Below are 15,192 nucleotides of genomic sequence, written 5' to 3'. Positions count from 1 at the left end.
AACACCTCCAAATGTTGAGTGCTATTTAAAGACTATGGGGGGAATTTATCAAAGCAATGGTGAGTGTTTTATCCTCTTAGATCATTTTTTTTAAATGTGCAATTTGGTTTAGCAGCTCCTTTTAACCAGTGCGCCCGATTTGACCAGAGCCTGCACTACTTTCCTGATTGCGCGCGCTTTGCGAAAGTTCGCGACTGTTTACATCTGTGCTTGCCCTGTGGCTGTCTGAAACTAGAGCATCACCTAACAAAACAATTGCTACTTAAGAAGTCCCCATGACCACTTCTAGAAACGACAGTTAAGCTTTTTGCCTGGAGTTGCGAGTTTTCTTTCATGGAGTCTATTTAATCTCATTTATGAACAACATTACACTAGCAACATAAATCTGGTGCAAATATATCCCATGCGACCATATGCGAGTTCAAAATGTAGTAGATCCCATCTCACTCCTGACCGTATAAAGCCCAAATGAAGACTGGGGGGTGCCGAAAGTGACAGTGAATGCCTCCGCACATCAAATGAAAAATACCACGAAGTCACTCACACTCCGTTTGTTGATAGCAGTCAATCTCCTTTATTGACTGAACATGATGTCACATAACAAAGCGACGTTTCGGGACCAGGCAGTCCCTTCTTCAGGCAAACAAGACAATTGTTCAAACACTCGCAATTGCTATGATAATTTTCCCTCTGTGTACAGAAGATTTTGGAGGTGTTCCTGCAAGAATCCCCTCAAATAGTCTTTTTCCTCCTGTTACATGTGACTAGGACAACATCTAGATACAAGTCTTATAATTTAATAGCAAATAAAATAGGTTCATATTTTAAATTATAAAATAAACAAGGCAAATAAAAAAACAAAAAACAGATTAATGCCTCTAGTCCTCTAAGTATTGGTTCTGATTGAGTTATGTGGTCATTCGGAAAAAAAAAGGTTGAAGAGGAAACTCAGTTGAATTTAACCATTCTGTCATGTAAAGGGAAGGGCATCATATAGGATCGTAAAATTATGACAATGGCACTGTCTTAATTATCTGGCAGGTTAGCAGAAAACATGAGTCAGCAGCTGAACTCCCTGGATATAAAACAAGTAATACCGGAGTGAATGTGTCTACTCTTTACGGCTATGGTAGGGGGAAAAAAATAGCATTGTTGTACTCACCGTATAATCCTTTTCTCTCCGTTCATTGAACGACACAGGTCCCGCCCTCTGTATTTGGGTGTGTACTCCTAACTGCTTGTTACTTACTGGAGACTTGTCAGTATGTGGGGGGTTGGGCCACCAGCAGGGGCCGCCCCTAGGCTGTCTTAGTCTTTTGTTTTGTGCCTAGCGTCCTTCTCCTGCCGGTGGCGATATACCCTATGGTACATGATCTATGATCTGTTCCCTGTGTCCTTCAATGAACGGAAGAGAAATCAAGTTTCATTCTGGTTGGATTATATGTTGGAGTATAGATGATGAATGGAAAAGCCATTCTGGAAAAGATTCGAAATGACTCTCATGCTCAATGAAAAGCATCTAGGGAGTTTCAGTGGATTTTTCAAAAAATTCTACAGGATCAGATGACTAGTTAAATTAATGGATGTACCCGAATAAAACATTAAATCCTGAGATATTTTAATAAAGGAAGAAAAATACTAAAAGAAAATCAAAAGTGGAAGAATACAGCTACTAGCTATGGTCGTGACTCTTTATAATATTAGGGATGCACTGATACCAATACTAGTATCGGTGGCGATACCGAGTATATGGGCGAGTACTCATACTCGTCCTAATGCTTCCGATACTTATCCCGCTACCGGAACTTTCGGTACCAGGAAGCCGGGCGGTGAGTTATTACACGTCACCTGGTGACGAAGGAACTTGGAGCCAGCTTCCCGGCTAAACAGGAAGCCGGGCAGATTCCTTAACTGACCTCCGGTATCTATATTCGGTATCAGCGAGTACCGGAAAAAAATAGCTGTACATATTCTCGATACTGAAAAACCAGTATCGGTGTATCCCTAATCCTTGGTATATTACATTCTTAGTACCAATTACAGCACATACTATATTTTGTCTTCAGTGGTTTCCTTCATGCAGTTTTACAAACAGAATTTCTAAACAGTCCTACCTTGACCATGTTATTAAGGCAGCACAATGGAATCTACTCTTATGCAAACAGATATTTGGTTTCTATACATTCATTGCCATAAAGTGTATTGACATGGTGCATTGCAAACCCAACCCAAACACCCAGGTACATTGCCTCTGAAACAAGGTTAGTGGTTTAAACCAGGTATGGCCAACCTTTCGGCTCACCGTTTGTTCAGAAACCCCCAAAAACCGGCATGCTCTCCACTACTCTAGCAGGCCAATCATGCACAGACTAGGATTTAGTCAACCTCAGAAAAGCCCTAAGTTGTCCACGCTTGTTTTAAATAGATAAGACAATCCATTGTGTCCATAAGAGTACAAAACTGTATTGATCTTGCAGAATACTTTGGAGGCAACGCAAGTAATAATATACACAAAAAAAACTTTACAAAATAAAAAAATTAAAAAAAACAAAGCATAAGTGCTGGCCTATGGATGAAATGCAGAAAAACTTCTATGAAAATGAGCTATCTAGAAATCTAATGCTCCAAAAATAATACAGGATATGAAGTCTATAAGAAAGAGCACTGAGGCGATGCTAACAGTGATGGTCGTTTTCTTCCATGCTTATGCTGCTCCTTCTGCTGTTTGTTTTGGAGGCACCCGGAGATACTGAGTGAAGTGTGTCATGTACTCTTGGGGAAAGGGTATCGTCCATGAATATGTCTTCCAGTTTGGAGCCCATCTTCGTGGGCATGCTGTAGGCGGTGGGGGAGTCGTTAATGTTCCTAATGTTGTTACTAAAAGTGATGGTACCGTCTGTGAGATCCAGGGTGCTGGTGCCAGACAAATCATGATGGTTTTGCATAATATCTTGGTTGCAGCTGTCCAAAATTGGCTCCTGCTTGATGACTCGATTGACCAGATCAGAAGAACAGAGACCTGTAGAAGGCATGATGGAGAGTCCGTGGGCTCTGGCTTGCATTTCCAGTTCCTGAAAGGTATGAAATAACATTAATGAAGCTGTACCCGATTACTACATTACCTTGTGAAACTTTTGTTTTTAATAAAATATCATTAAAATGTGTATGTAAAATCGATTGTAGTATATTTGGCACTATATGTTGCTGTATAAGGTTTTCTTAAGCAAATATTTTTTTTGTGCATCTGTTGCAAAGTTTTTCTTATCTGGAGTAAGAGCACTTCCTGTTGCAGGCTGGCAATGCTAAGCTACTGCCTGGTATGGTAATGGTTGCCTAGGACCTATGCATATGGACTTCTTTGCAGGGTGGTAACTATGTGTGATGTGACTAGAAATTGCTCTAATCAAATCACTTACTATTGTCTTTATAAATTAATACAGGCTTCCAAACTTTATATACTGTATGTAGGGATCTAGTATTTTTCCATATTGTCCTTTTTTACTTTTGTGTGATTTGTAGGAAGATATGGGCTGCAGTCAGCCTTATACATGTTTTCCTAGTAGGTTTATTTCCTCTGCCAGATGCTGTTAAATGTGCTGCAGCAGGCTTTGCTTGCCGAGTAAGAGTTTGTGTTATGAATATTTGATAACCTAGCCAATCACCGGGATTCGGGGGCCCGATGATGTGTGCTGGGGAGGTGTTAAAAATTTTCAGACTCTCCAGGGCTTGGGCTTTTAGAGAATGATGCTGTGAACCATATGTCTCTACCCAGGCTTTTGGGCCTAGGAGTTGGAAGAAGCAGGAATCCCAGGAGGAATCCTGAAGATGTTGGCTGCTGGAAGATAATGGGGTTGATTTACTAACCTTATAAACACACCACGAACGTGTATACACCTCTGCAGTGTGTTCCCTCCCAGCATGATCTATGGGTGGAATCTAAACACCTTTGTGATGTGTACACACACAGCAGGTGTGTTGTGCAAAGCCCTGAAGGAATTCCAAGGTGATGTTGGGTAAATTAGCTCTATGTTGTGTTGCTTGGGTTGATGAATCCTAGGAATGTAAATGCATGAGCTAACCATTTTTGTCTAAACTGTGAAGCAGCATTATATATGCATCATGTGCATGATTTTTCCATATATGGCATTAGTGGAAATATGCTTTTAGAGACTTTTTGGTTGATAAATACGTTTTGCTGTGTGAAAATCACACACACCTGGTGTGTGTGTGTGTGTGTTTAGGTTAGTAAATCACCCCCAATGTGTCTGGCCTAGAGGAAGCAACTGGAGATAACCCCCACAAAAGAAGTGGTATGTGGCTGGTCACACATGAACCTTCTCAGCTTTCCTGCCTTGGAGCACCATGATTAAGATACCACTAGAACCTTAATCTACACACAGCTGTTTCTGTATTGCAGAGAGCGTAGTGTGAGGAAGGTGGAATGTCTAGAAACATGGACAGAAGACCAGAGCTTGTGTTCTGGCAATCAACCTTTAGGTACCTTTGCTCCATTCACCATCTTTCCCTTTCTCTATGCAAATAATAAGCTCATCTTTAAAGTGACTGGCGCCCATCCTTTATTTTGCCCTGGGGAGAGTACCACACCTGAAATTAATGTGCTTGAGATCTTATTGCCAAGTGAGTGGGCTTAGGGCACTCAAAATGTGGTCTATTATTCATCTGGTTATCAATTCTTATTTCATTCAGCACATTTATCTCATCACAACGTATTTGCCAAATGTTAACGGTACCTGGCATTGCTTCCTGTTTGGGCTGACAGCAATGCCTCTGCTGCACTGAAATCCCAAGCAGTATTGCTGGCCTTGTATGTTGAACTTCAGAACTCCAGACACATAACAATGACATTGTCTGCTATGGCTATAGTTATGCCTTTGGAGCTTTGGCTACCAAGATCTAGCTCTGAGACACCCAGACATATGTTTAAAAGAGAACTATGGGGTAAGTGTTTTTCCCCATAGTTCTCTTAAGGGTCACGAGAGGACAAATACTGGCGTCCTCCTGTGACCCAAACCTCAGTATATCGCGAGCTACAGCTCGCGGTATACTGAGACCGCCGCAGCCAGGACAAATCCCGACATTACTGTTGAGTTCCACCCAGCTGCGTGAGTGACAGCTGGATCTGCCTATCTGGAGGCAGAGCCAGCTGTACCTGCCCCCTCCCCCATCCGTTCCTCCAGTCAGCGCTGGAGGATTGGATCGGGGAGTGGGGGAATCCCTGCAGGGAGCCGTGATTGTCAGTCATGGCTCTCTGCAGGGAGATGATCGAGAAATGAGCGAGCGATGGTATGTGTTCGCTCACTTCCCGATCTATTGAGCCGACGTGTAACAGTTTCATTGTCACACGTCAACTCGAACTATGAGGATGAGTGATTTTCACTCACCTCATAGTTCTCCTTTAAGTAAAACCGCTACTTGCCCTATACAGTATATTGCTAATAAATACAGCACAATGTTCAAGTAATAAACCTGCAGACTTCCACATTCTTTGGATTTTACAAACATGTTGGGTTCTGAAAAAAGTCACAAGCCAAATCAAGGTCATTTAAGAGAAATGTTTTGGTGTAGGCGTGCACAATAACAGAAGACTGATGAAACGTGTCAGTACACATTATCAGTCGGCTTTTTTATAGAGCTAAAATTACCATTACATAACACCGTTGCCCCAAGGCTAGATATATGCTATGTCTATTTAACTAAGATAATTACACCTTGAGCTCATTATCAAGGTGCCTAGTGATAGATAAAAACGAAAAAAAAGTGTTAAGTCGAGGAAGTAAAATATATGTAAATGACTTTTAATTGCTCTAAATTTGAAAGTTGTTGTCCCAAAGGCAAGCAGATGAACTATCTGGCTGAATACCTTAATTAGAGGATTTTGTTCCAGAGTTTCCAACTATAGACTATTTTCATTGGTATGACTTCAAATGACATTTGCTTTGTCATGGACTTTCATGTGCTCTTCCTCCAATGATGAACGCCTTAGGCCTGGTTCACACCTGGGCGTTTTGTAGCGCGTTCCTACACTCTGCAAAGCGCTCAAACACCGAAATCCCATTATTTCCTATGGGTATGGTTCACACCTGGGCGTATTACAGGCCGTATGAACGCGCTACAAAACGCCCAACGCCCAAAGAAGTACAGGAGCTTCCTTGGGGCGTATTTACCGCGCGTATCCATTGGGATACAGCCAGGTAGCCCTCGGAAACGCGCGTTTGTCGCACGTTTTTTTTAACGCGAATCGTTGTAAAAACGTGCGGCACGAAACGAGCAACAAACGCGCATATTCGATACGCCTAGGTGTGAACCCAGCCTTAGTGTATTTGGAATTATTACTTTTAGCATGTATCTAACCCCAAGAACAAATATCTAATATAGTGCAGCTTACCAGTCCTTAGCTGTGGTGGCTGCACGAGCGTTCTCTTTTTTAGACTTTAAGGTATATCATTTTCTGTAAGACTATAGTGCTCTTTATTATTCAGCCTGGCTATTTTCTGGTGTAGCTCCACAAAAATGTAATGATGAATTAAAAAAACGCTGTAAAGACACAAACCTGTATTCTGAGCAGCAGGTGTCTGTTGGCATGTTCAAGCTTCTTCTGTTTGTTCTCAAGCTCCTTCGATCTCTGCTGCTCTCGCTGAAGTTTGCGTATATAGTCCACAGAGGCTTTCAAAATGGTTCCCTTGTTCCACCTCATATCCCTGGAACACAAGATGTGACTACTTCCAATCATTTTAGATTTTGTTGATATTTTTATTTTAATTCCCAACCCCAACCACCCAACCACCCCCTCAGATGAAGACAAAACGTTAGTTGCCAGCCTGTCCAGTGGTCTATATTCCAGCCGGCTCACATGCTCCAGGATCAAATCCAGAGAATTAAGGAAAACCCCTGCCAATCTTGGAACCCATGTCGTGGCTATCATAAGGGCTACTGGAGGACAGGCAACTGGAAGATTTTAAGGCTGTCAAACACTGGGCAGGCCAGGGACTGAAACGTTGTCAACACTTAAAACTGAATTAAAGTCCAAAAATAAAAAGCTGCTAGAAGGTAGAGTATTTTTCAGCAGAAGAGAAATGCAATGTCTCTTCTGCCCAAAAACCTCTTCCTCTTGCTTCTGCATTGTATGTTGTGTATACTGCCTATGGCCCAAGAGTAGTGCAGCGTACACCCCTGGCTCATTCTCAGCATCTGTAAGATGCCGAGAGCGTCAAGAAAATAAAACTTCAGCATGCATGTGCAGGAGTTACATCATCACTGGCTGCCCAATGGCAGAACCTCAGACCGCGAAGAAGAGAGGCAGAAGATGGCAGCAGTTGCGAGGGGGAGCACAGATCTTGGATCGGTGGAGCACACTGTAGAGAGTAAGTGTGGGATAATGTGCAAGTATATTGTACATTATGGCACATTATGGCAGCCCACTCACCCAAAAAGCGGTAAAGTTATCCTTTAACATTAATTTTAAAAGGAAACTATATTGTTTAATGAGTTTTTAGAAAAACATGAGAATGTGACCATTTTATTTATTTATGTTTTTATAATGTCTTAAAATCTTGTTTCTATGTATAGGTTTAGATGGGGCACCCATATTTGCTTGCTCACTACATTTATAGGCACTGATTCCTGCTTTGCAGCACTGCATAGTTGTTCTGCCCTCTAGGTCACTTCTGTCCATCCCAGCTTGGGTCAGGTCAGACGCACTGAAAACAATGCACTCCCTGCATAGTTGTAGCTGCTAAGCAAGGAGACTGAGTGAAAGCAGTAGAGATGAGCTCAGGTGTGGGCTGGACCCGGTCCGGACCTGTTCTCCACTGAACAAGGAAGTGCCATGAGACCTAACTTCCACCCAATCAGCTACACTTTGGGCATTACCTCCCCGCAGTTGCATGTAGACAAAGGGGTGGGGTGCTCGTGCTGACATAATTTACCTAATATGTTCACATAGCCATATAAGGTAAATCTAATTTACCAAATATAGGCATGTAGCAATGACGTCACTGCATTCTGCCCCTTTACTTAGGTCAAGCTGTGGGCATGGAATTTCCCAGCATGGGAGTAGCTTCTTCTGTGTTCAGGAGGAACTTCCTTCCGGGTTTGGAGGAGCTCCGGTTCAGACTACGTTTGGTCCAAATCTAAACTTATCCCTAGTGAGCTGTAATTTACAAATCAATATACTTGCAGTTTATGTTCAGCCACAACTTTCTCTTTGAATTTTGGATAGAGTGGGTGAGTATTAGAACCTCAGTTAGGTTTTTACTGCTATCCGGGGCTCCGTTAGATGGAAACAATGGTTTCAACTGACAGCAATATGAGGCAAAATCTCCAATAGCAACACAGAAATGAAAATAATTTTCTTTAGTAGAGTAGTGGAAGGCTAGAAACCCCGGTAAAGTGTTCTGACCATCCTACCCCCTATCTATCCAAACCTTAAAAAAAAAAGGTTAGGCTGGACACTTTAATACAAAATCAGAACTATGAGAGAGCATGCTTGTATTGCAAACTGTGAAAGATACTTTTGGAAACCTTAAAGTGAAAATGTACTTAATCTCTGGCTCAGGTAAGGAAAGCGTAGCATTATGCTTCATGTTCCTGATACCAGGATCCTAAATTAAAACTGCCTTAAATCTCTAAATGTAAAAGTCTGACCTAAACCTTACCCCAGCTGCCTTCATCTTGTCCAATAAATTATGCATCACATTTGCTTGGAATCCTAAACTGTGCAAGCCCCAACACGTTAGACCGGGAATAGGCAACCTCGGTGCTCCAGCTGTAGTGAAACTTCAATTCCCATTAGGCATAGCAAGACTCTGACATCTATGGACTTGACTCCTGGAGGCAGAAGAATGACGGGATTTATAGTTTCACCACAGCTGGAGGGCTGAGGTTGCCTACGCCTGCGTAATCCAGATCAACAGGCAGATATTCCAATTCTCCTCATCTATCTTATTGCATGAGAAATTACTTTGTATATACTTACGGGTCATTTGACTTGGGTATTAAAGTTCCTAATTCTTTGATACGGTCGTTGATGTTAAATCTTCTTCTTCGTTCAACTGCGATTAAAAAAAATAAAGATATTTAGAGGCTGATACCTAAAACAACAAGATAAAAGACAAGAAACGTGGTGATGGTAAGAGACATTTCAACTACAGTGAGACTACAGAACATACAGACAGATCTTGATTATATATATTTATAATGTAAATATAAAATATGTTCAGTTCACAAATTAATACAGCTCTAGAAGCACACAGAAAGTGATGTAAGAGATCCGTATGATCGAGTCTGGTATCTGTGAGGTTTCGGGCAATTTTAGGGGAATTTGAATCTCCAGTAATAGTTTTCGCACATTCCTAGTTCATTGTTGGTATAATAAAAGATGATTTTAATCTAATCAAAAAAATCTAATGCTGAAAATTATACCAAACGTGCCAGTTGCACATATCTGTCCCCAAATACCTTACAAAAACGTGATTACTTATTTTTCCTTGCTTCAGAACATAGAACCAAGGACTGGTTGTGCAGCTCCCCAACAATGCACACTCTAAGACAGGAGTAGCCAAACTTCGGCCCTCCAGCTGTGGTGAAACTAAAAATCCCATGATGCATCTCTCTCCGGTAGTCATGTTTGCGGCTGTGAAAATCTTGCAATGCCTTTGTAGTTCCACCACAGCTGGAGGGCCGGAGTTTGGCTAGCCCTGCTCTAAGACATCTTTCAGGTTTCAGTACAATGTCCTCAATGCTTTCATATATGTCAAAGGAAGGTAAATAAGACCACCTACTTTAGTATCCCAACTGTTTTAAATGCAATTATGAATTCAAGGGGTAACAGGACATGCACATACACAGAATAAGCCAGCAGCACATTGAATAGGTAGGCTGAATATAGCAATGACCACAAACCACCACTAGAGGGAGACATTGCACTTCTAAACCCTGAAATCACATTATTAAAAGTCTTTTAATTCTGCAATTGCCTTTCTCATGTGTTGTGGTTAATGTGTATTATACAGAGGCATGTGCATAGAAGCAACAATATAAAGTATACAGATCGGAGACTTTTATTTCACTTATTGCGTGGTGTACATTCCAGTGCCTTGTAGCTATTAGTTTGCTTATTGGAGGGGTTCATTATATATAACTTATTGCTTACTTGTTTCAGGTCAATGCCTCAGAAAGCGTTAATACCAGAAAGTAAGAGGCATCTACTATTTTCAGTCAGCAGTGGCAGCCTTCATATTTCCATTTTATAGTTGGGAAAAAGTTTTTAAAACATGTTTTCAGAGTCTTGGGCCCATGTCACATTAGTAATCCTGTTGCTGGCGAGAACTCTGATCGCAGGATCACCATGTAGGATACAACAAGGCAGGGTGGTGTGTATCTGCTTGCATGTGTCGCTCCCTCCCTAGCGACTTACATTCTGAAGCATTTTGGATAGCGAGGGAGTGATGCCTTGCTCATCCAGCTGGCCAGGGATCAACAGCGGGTGAGGGTGAATGTTTTCCCCGCACAGTTTAGGGATACCGTTACTGATGAGTTTTTCGTCAGCAACTGAATTGCTAGGGTTTAAATCGGCCTTACAAACAGCAGAAGAAATTTACCATGGTGAAGTTGTACAGAGGAACATCTTGCTCCTAACTGTCAGGATGACTTTGCTCCCAGTCAGCAGACAGCTGTATATACACCAATCAGCCATAACATTATTGTTGGGAATACAACAGCCTATGCAAATATGCACTGATTGTATTACTGACATGCTCATGTAATATTCTCTTTTGGCCACCAGAAGGCGATGTGGTGCAAAGCTAGTCTGTATGTTAGTTTTCTATATGTATGCTTACTTATCTATGATCTATATGTTTCCTGCTTGATGCTGTAATCCTGTATATATGTATGCAACGTTCTTCTAAGCATGTACAACTTAATTCAGCATTCCTCAAGATCTCAGTGCTTCACCTAATCACATAACCAACAATTATAACCATCCACCTAATATTGAGTAGGTCCCCCTTTTGCCGCCAAAACAGCCCTGACTCGTTGAGGCATGGACTCCACTAGACCTCTAAAGGTATGCTGTGGTATCTGGCACCAAGCCATCAGTAGCAGATCCTTTAGGTCCTGTAAGCTACGCAGTGGGGCCTCTTTCGCTTCCCACATGCATCAAGGAGCCTTGCCAAGTGCCATTGTAATATATCCCACCCACTTCCAGGTGCCATTGTAATATATCCCACCCACTTCCAGGTGTCATTGTAATATATCCCCCCCATTTTCAGGTGCCATTGTAATATATCCCCCCCACTTCCAGGTGCCATTGTAATTAAATAATAAATGTTATTGACTTCACCTCTCAGTGGTCATAATGTTATGGCTGATCAGTGTATCTTATATAAGCAGTTTCTACCCATAAGAGTATTAGTGGCCTATATGCAGAAAGTTCAACCTACTTAGATTGTGATTGTCCTTCTTCTGTCTTTCCTTGGCCATCGCTCTTGCTTCTGACTCTGAAAGAAAATAATTAGACATGTTCAATATAAAATCACAGTCATTAAAGAAAGTTGAATTACACTGCATTTAAGGACCCGGCCAGGGGAAAAATAGGGGATCTGCCTATGCAGACTTGCTTGTGGTGGTGCAAGCTTCAGATCTTTGAACCATTTCTTCTATAATACTTTGTAAGTCACAACACACAACAGATATAAATGAAAGGAGCTTTGACTTTTTTTGTTTGCATTCTTGCTGTAGGTCAGAGACTTATTAAAGCATATCTAAAGCCAAGAACAAGAATGTAGCATATTGTAGTTTACCGGTCCTTAGACACTGTGGCTGCATTAGCTTTCTTTATCCTTTATTTTTACTTGGTGATCCTGCCAGTAACATACTTCCTGTTCTAGGGTGACAACGCTCACTTACTGTACTGTATTTATGGACGAGCAGCGTTGTCACCCTACCACAGGGTTAGACACAACTCTCCGTCTTCTCTTCTCCAATATAAAAGGGAGGTGTTATTTAGTTTATAGAAAAATAACATTGTTTCAGCGCACAGGAAGTTACATGGACACTTGATTTCTGGCAGTGACAAATCTTTTTTTCTGTACTTGCAGAAAATGAACTGAAAAAAAGAAAACAAATGCAGCCACAGCATCTAAGGACTGGTATGCTGCAATTTGGTAATTTCCTTTTCTTCTTTCTTTCTGATACACTTTAAGAAGTAAAGCATGAAGGTGATAGCCCTTGAGTTTGCATTTAAAAAAAAAATGGCAATGGCATCCCCAAAATCTTTATTCTTAAAATCATTTTAACACAAAATTATATACCCGGTGAGGATATTTACTAAAGAAGTAGATAATGTTCACTTAGGAAAATGAATGCTTACTTCCTCTGCACATGATTAGACAGTCAAAGTGAAATAGCTTCACTGTATTCAATAACCTAACTGAACATTTTCTGCCTTTTTAGTTTATCAACCCCAATAAATGTCCCAAAAATAAATTCAATTAACTGTAAATGATTACATTATTATTTTTTTATTGTAATATACTTGCTGCCGATACACAAAAAACCTCAAACAATTTGTTGGAGGATGTATTAGTTTTACATGCATAGCCCATTCATTTACTTGAATCCATTATTAACTCCCTTGTGGGCTCCCTTGTTGACTATAAACATTGTTCAATTTGAACTTTTTGTATAATTTAATGGTATTTATTATGACCTGCTTTGTTTTCCAATGTCCATACTGATCTAGGTAAGATCAACAGTGATGACCATGGGAAGGCTTAAAATTCTGGGGAAACAGTAGGCATAGGGAATGCTGTATGTTACCTATGCCAGAAGCCGTTAGGACTTTTTATACCAAATATTCACAGTAAAATTAAACCTTGGGTATTTTGATTGAGCACAGAGGTTACTTTGCACACTTGTACAAGAAGAAGGAAAGGACATTTGCAATGAATACTATTTAAAATGTAAATTTCAAAGGAGACTATGTGCCTGGATTCATTCCAATTGAGCTAAATATGCCCCCTTAACTTTACACTTTCTGAATCTGTGAATCTGATATCTATCAAACGTTCAATACAGGTGAATCTTCCATGTGCATGCGTTTTAAATAATAGTGTTTTACCACTAGCGACATTCATTGCATTTTTAATATGCCGCTAAATATCTAGGGCTGAAATTGGCAATTAACAGTTTGTCCACTAGATGGCAATCAGCAACCACTTTTAAAATAGATAATGTAGTGATTGCCTTTCAATAAGATCCCTACAAGGACAAATAGTTGTACCTACTGATATATAAATATATTTTTTAATCAAGAAATATATATGTTATAAGGTATATCATTTTATCACACAACTTCAACAACCTCTTTTAGTGCAGCCAATTACCCTTAGCTTTCAGGGACATCGCCTGGCTTTGAAGAGTTTTGGTATATCCCCCCCTGGTTTATCACAACTATTTATGTCCTTTGGAATTTAGATTTATATTACTGAAGCACTTACGATGAAAACAAAAAAATGATCTGAATTTCTAATGATTAAACAAGGTGTCGCTGTAAATATTATTAGTGATCCCCTGAGCGTGATGAGCTTAGCACACCAAATAGCTAACTGCCCCTGGATACATTAACTCCAATAATACTGAAGGATAAAACAAAAAAGGACATGGTACCTGACAACTATCTTAAATAGGAAACAGTAACAAAAGTATGGGGGCATTACTTTAAAGATGTAGGTGATGTGTGACCAAGAGAGCTTTTTCCTTGTGTTGGAGAGATCTCTAGTCACTTTGATTTTAAGACAGGAAATGCGGAAAAATCTCTCCACTGGGAAACGGCAAACACAAATATTGTCAGGGGTTTTAACCATTCCCTACTCTGTATAAAACGTAAAAAACAAACAAAAAAAACTATAAATATACTTTAAGCAGTCTCATCTGACCATAGAGTTGTACCTACTGTATGCAACCTTTACACAGTAAGATAGAATGCAGGCACAGCCCCTTGGGGGCTTTCACAAGGGCAGTCAGCCAATACAGTACATAATACCCCATACAGACCAGTGTATATATACGGGCGAATGTGGAATGGGTGAATGATTTTGCCAGTTCACCCGCCTGTCATACCTCCATCTGTGTCCCAGTAACCATTGACGCTGTGCAACCCACATGGCACCACTAATTGACTGTTGGCTGCACTGCACGGCGGCATTCATTGCTAAGACACAGCCAGGCGCACCTTAAAAGCTAGAACGCTATGGGGCCACCAGCATGTTAGCAACTAATGACATTGTGCGGGCTGCACAGTATTATTGGTTGATAAGGGGCTGGAGGCCTCACGGTATCATTGGTTGGTGCTGCAACCATCTGCATCCTAGCAACCAATGGCGCTGTTCGGACCAGTTGCTCGCACCCTATCATCCAATGACGCTTTGCTGGTCACACATCATCATTGGTTGCTAGGACACTGGTGGTTCTGGGTTCAGTTCACTTGAACGTTCACCAAACCGGGCTTTCGGGCTGGGTTTTGATGAAGATCCAACCAAGTGAACCAAACCCAGGCCAGTTTGCTCATCACTCTCTCTACCGTTAGGACAAAGAGTGATGGGATATCTCACAGATAAAAATATATCTTCAGTAAAATCGGGAACAGTTAGAAAGGCTGATGGTGATTTATTGCTATTCGTGCTGTGTCTCAGTGATGACTGCTCCCCACACTTCCTGTACACTTGTTATAGGAACAAGACTTGAAGGAAAAATCCCCTATGGGGTCACAGCCAAAATTTAAAACAGAACTCCAGGCAAAGAAAATCTTAACCCTTGCAGTGAGGCTACCCCTGCACTGCAAGGGTTAACTGCTAATTTTTTCTAGGGGGCTAAAAAAAGATATACTCACCTGAACTGCGATCCTGGCTTGCTTGTAGGGCTCGTTTCCACTAGCCCGTGTGCTCATCGCACTGTCCTGTGCCCGGGAACGCAAGGGATCACCTACACAAAGTCTCCATGCATTGCGGGGTGGGAGGGGGTGTGGCAGTGCCATTCAGGTCAATGTCACTGCAGACACGCCCTCCGCCCGCAGTCCGATCGGCTGCACAGGACCGCATGGTAATACAAAGCCTGGCGTTCCAGTGCAGTATGATCGCACATAATAGTGCATGCACAATTTTCTGTGATCGT

General features: G+C 41.3%; 1 protein-coding gene across 3 annotated transcripts in view; it reads right to left on the bottom strand.

Annotated features, from left to right (window-relative positions):
• Nucleotides 1-2,360: 2,360 nt before the first annotated feature.
• MITF (melanogenesis associated transcription factor) overlaps nt 2,361-15,192 on the bottom strand; it is a 178,736-nt gene continuing 165,904 nt past the window's right edge. For all 3 annotated transcript variants that reach the window (XM_018555424.1, XM_018555425.1, XM_018555426.1), the window contains 4 exons: nt 11,463-11,519; nt 8,996-9,071; nt 6,572-6,719; nt 2,361-3,071 (listed from right to left, as the gene is read on the bottom strand). In XM_018555424.1, coding sequence (XP_018410926.1) covers nt 2,676-3,071; nt 6,572-6,719; nt 8,996-9,071; nt 11,463-11,519 — 677 coding nt within the window. In that variant the 3' untranslated portion in view covers nt 2,361-2,675. The remainder of the gene's footprint in view (nt 3,072-6,571; nt 6,720-8,995; nt 9,072-11,462; nt 11,520-15,192) is intronic.

Source organism: Nanorana parkeri, unplaced genomic scaffold (genome assembly GCF_000935625.1).
Source record: "Nanorana parkeri isolate BGI_ZX_2015 unplaced genomic scaffold, ASM93562v1 scaffold196, whole genome shotgun sequence".
Taxonomy (NCBI): Eukaryota; Metazoa; Chordata; class Amphibia; order Anura; family Dicroglossidae; genus Nanorana; species Nanorana parkeri.
Note: the sequence above shows the minus strand (reverse complement) of the source record. Positions and strands in the feature narration are given on the sequence as shown.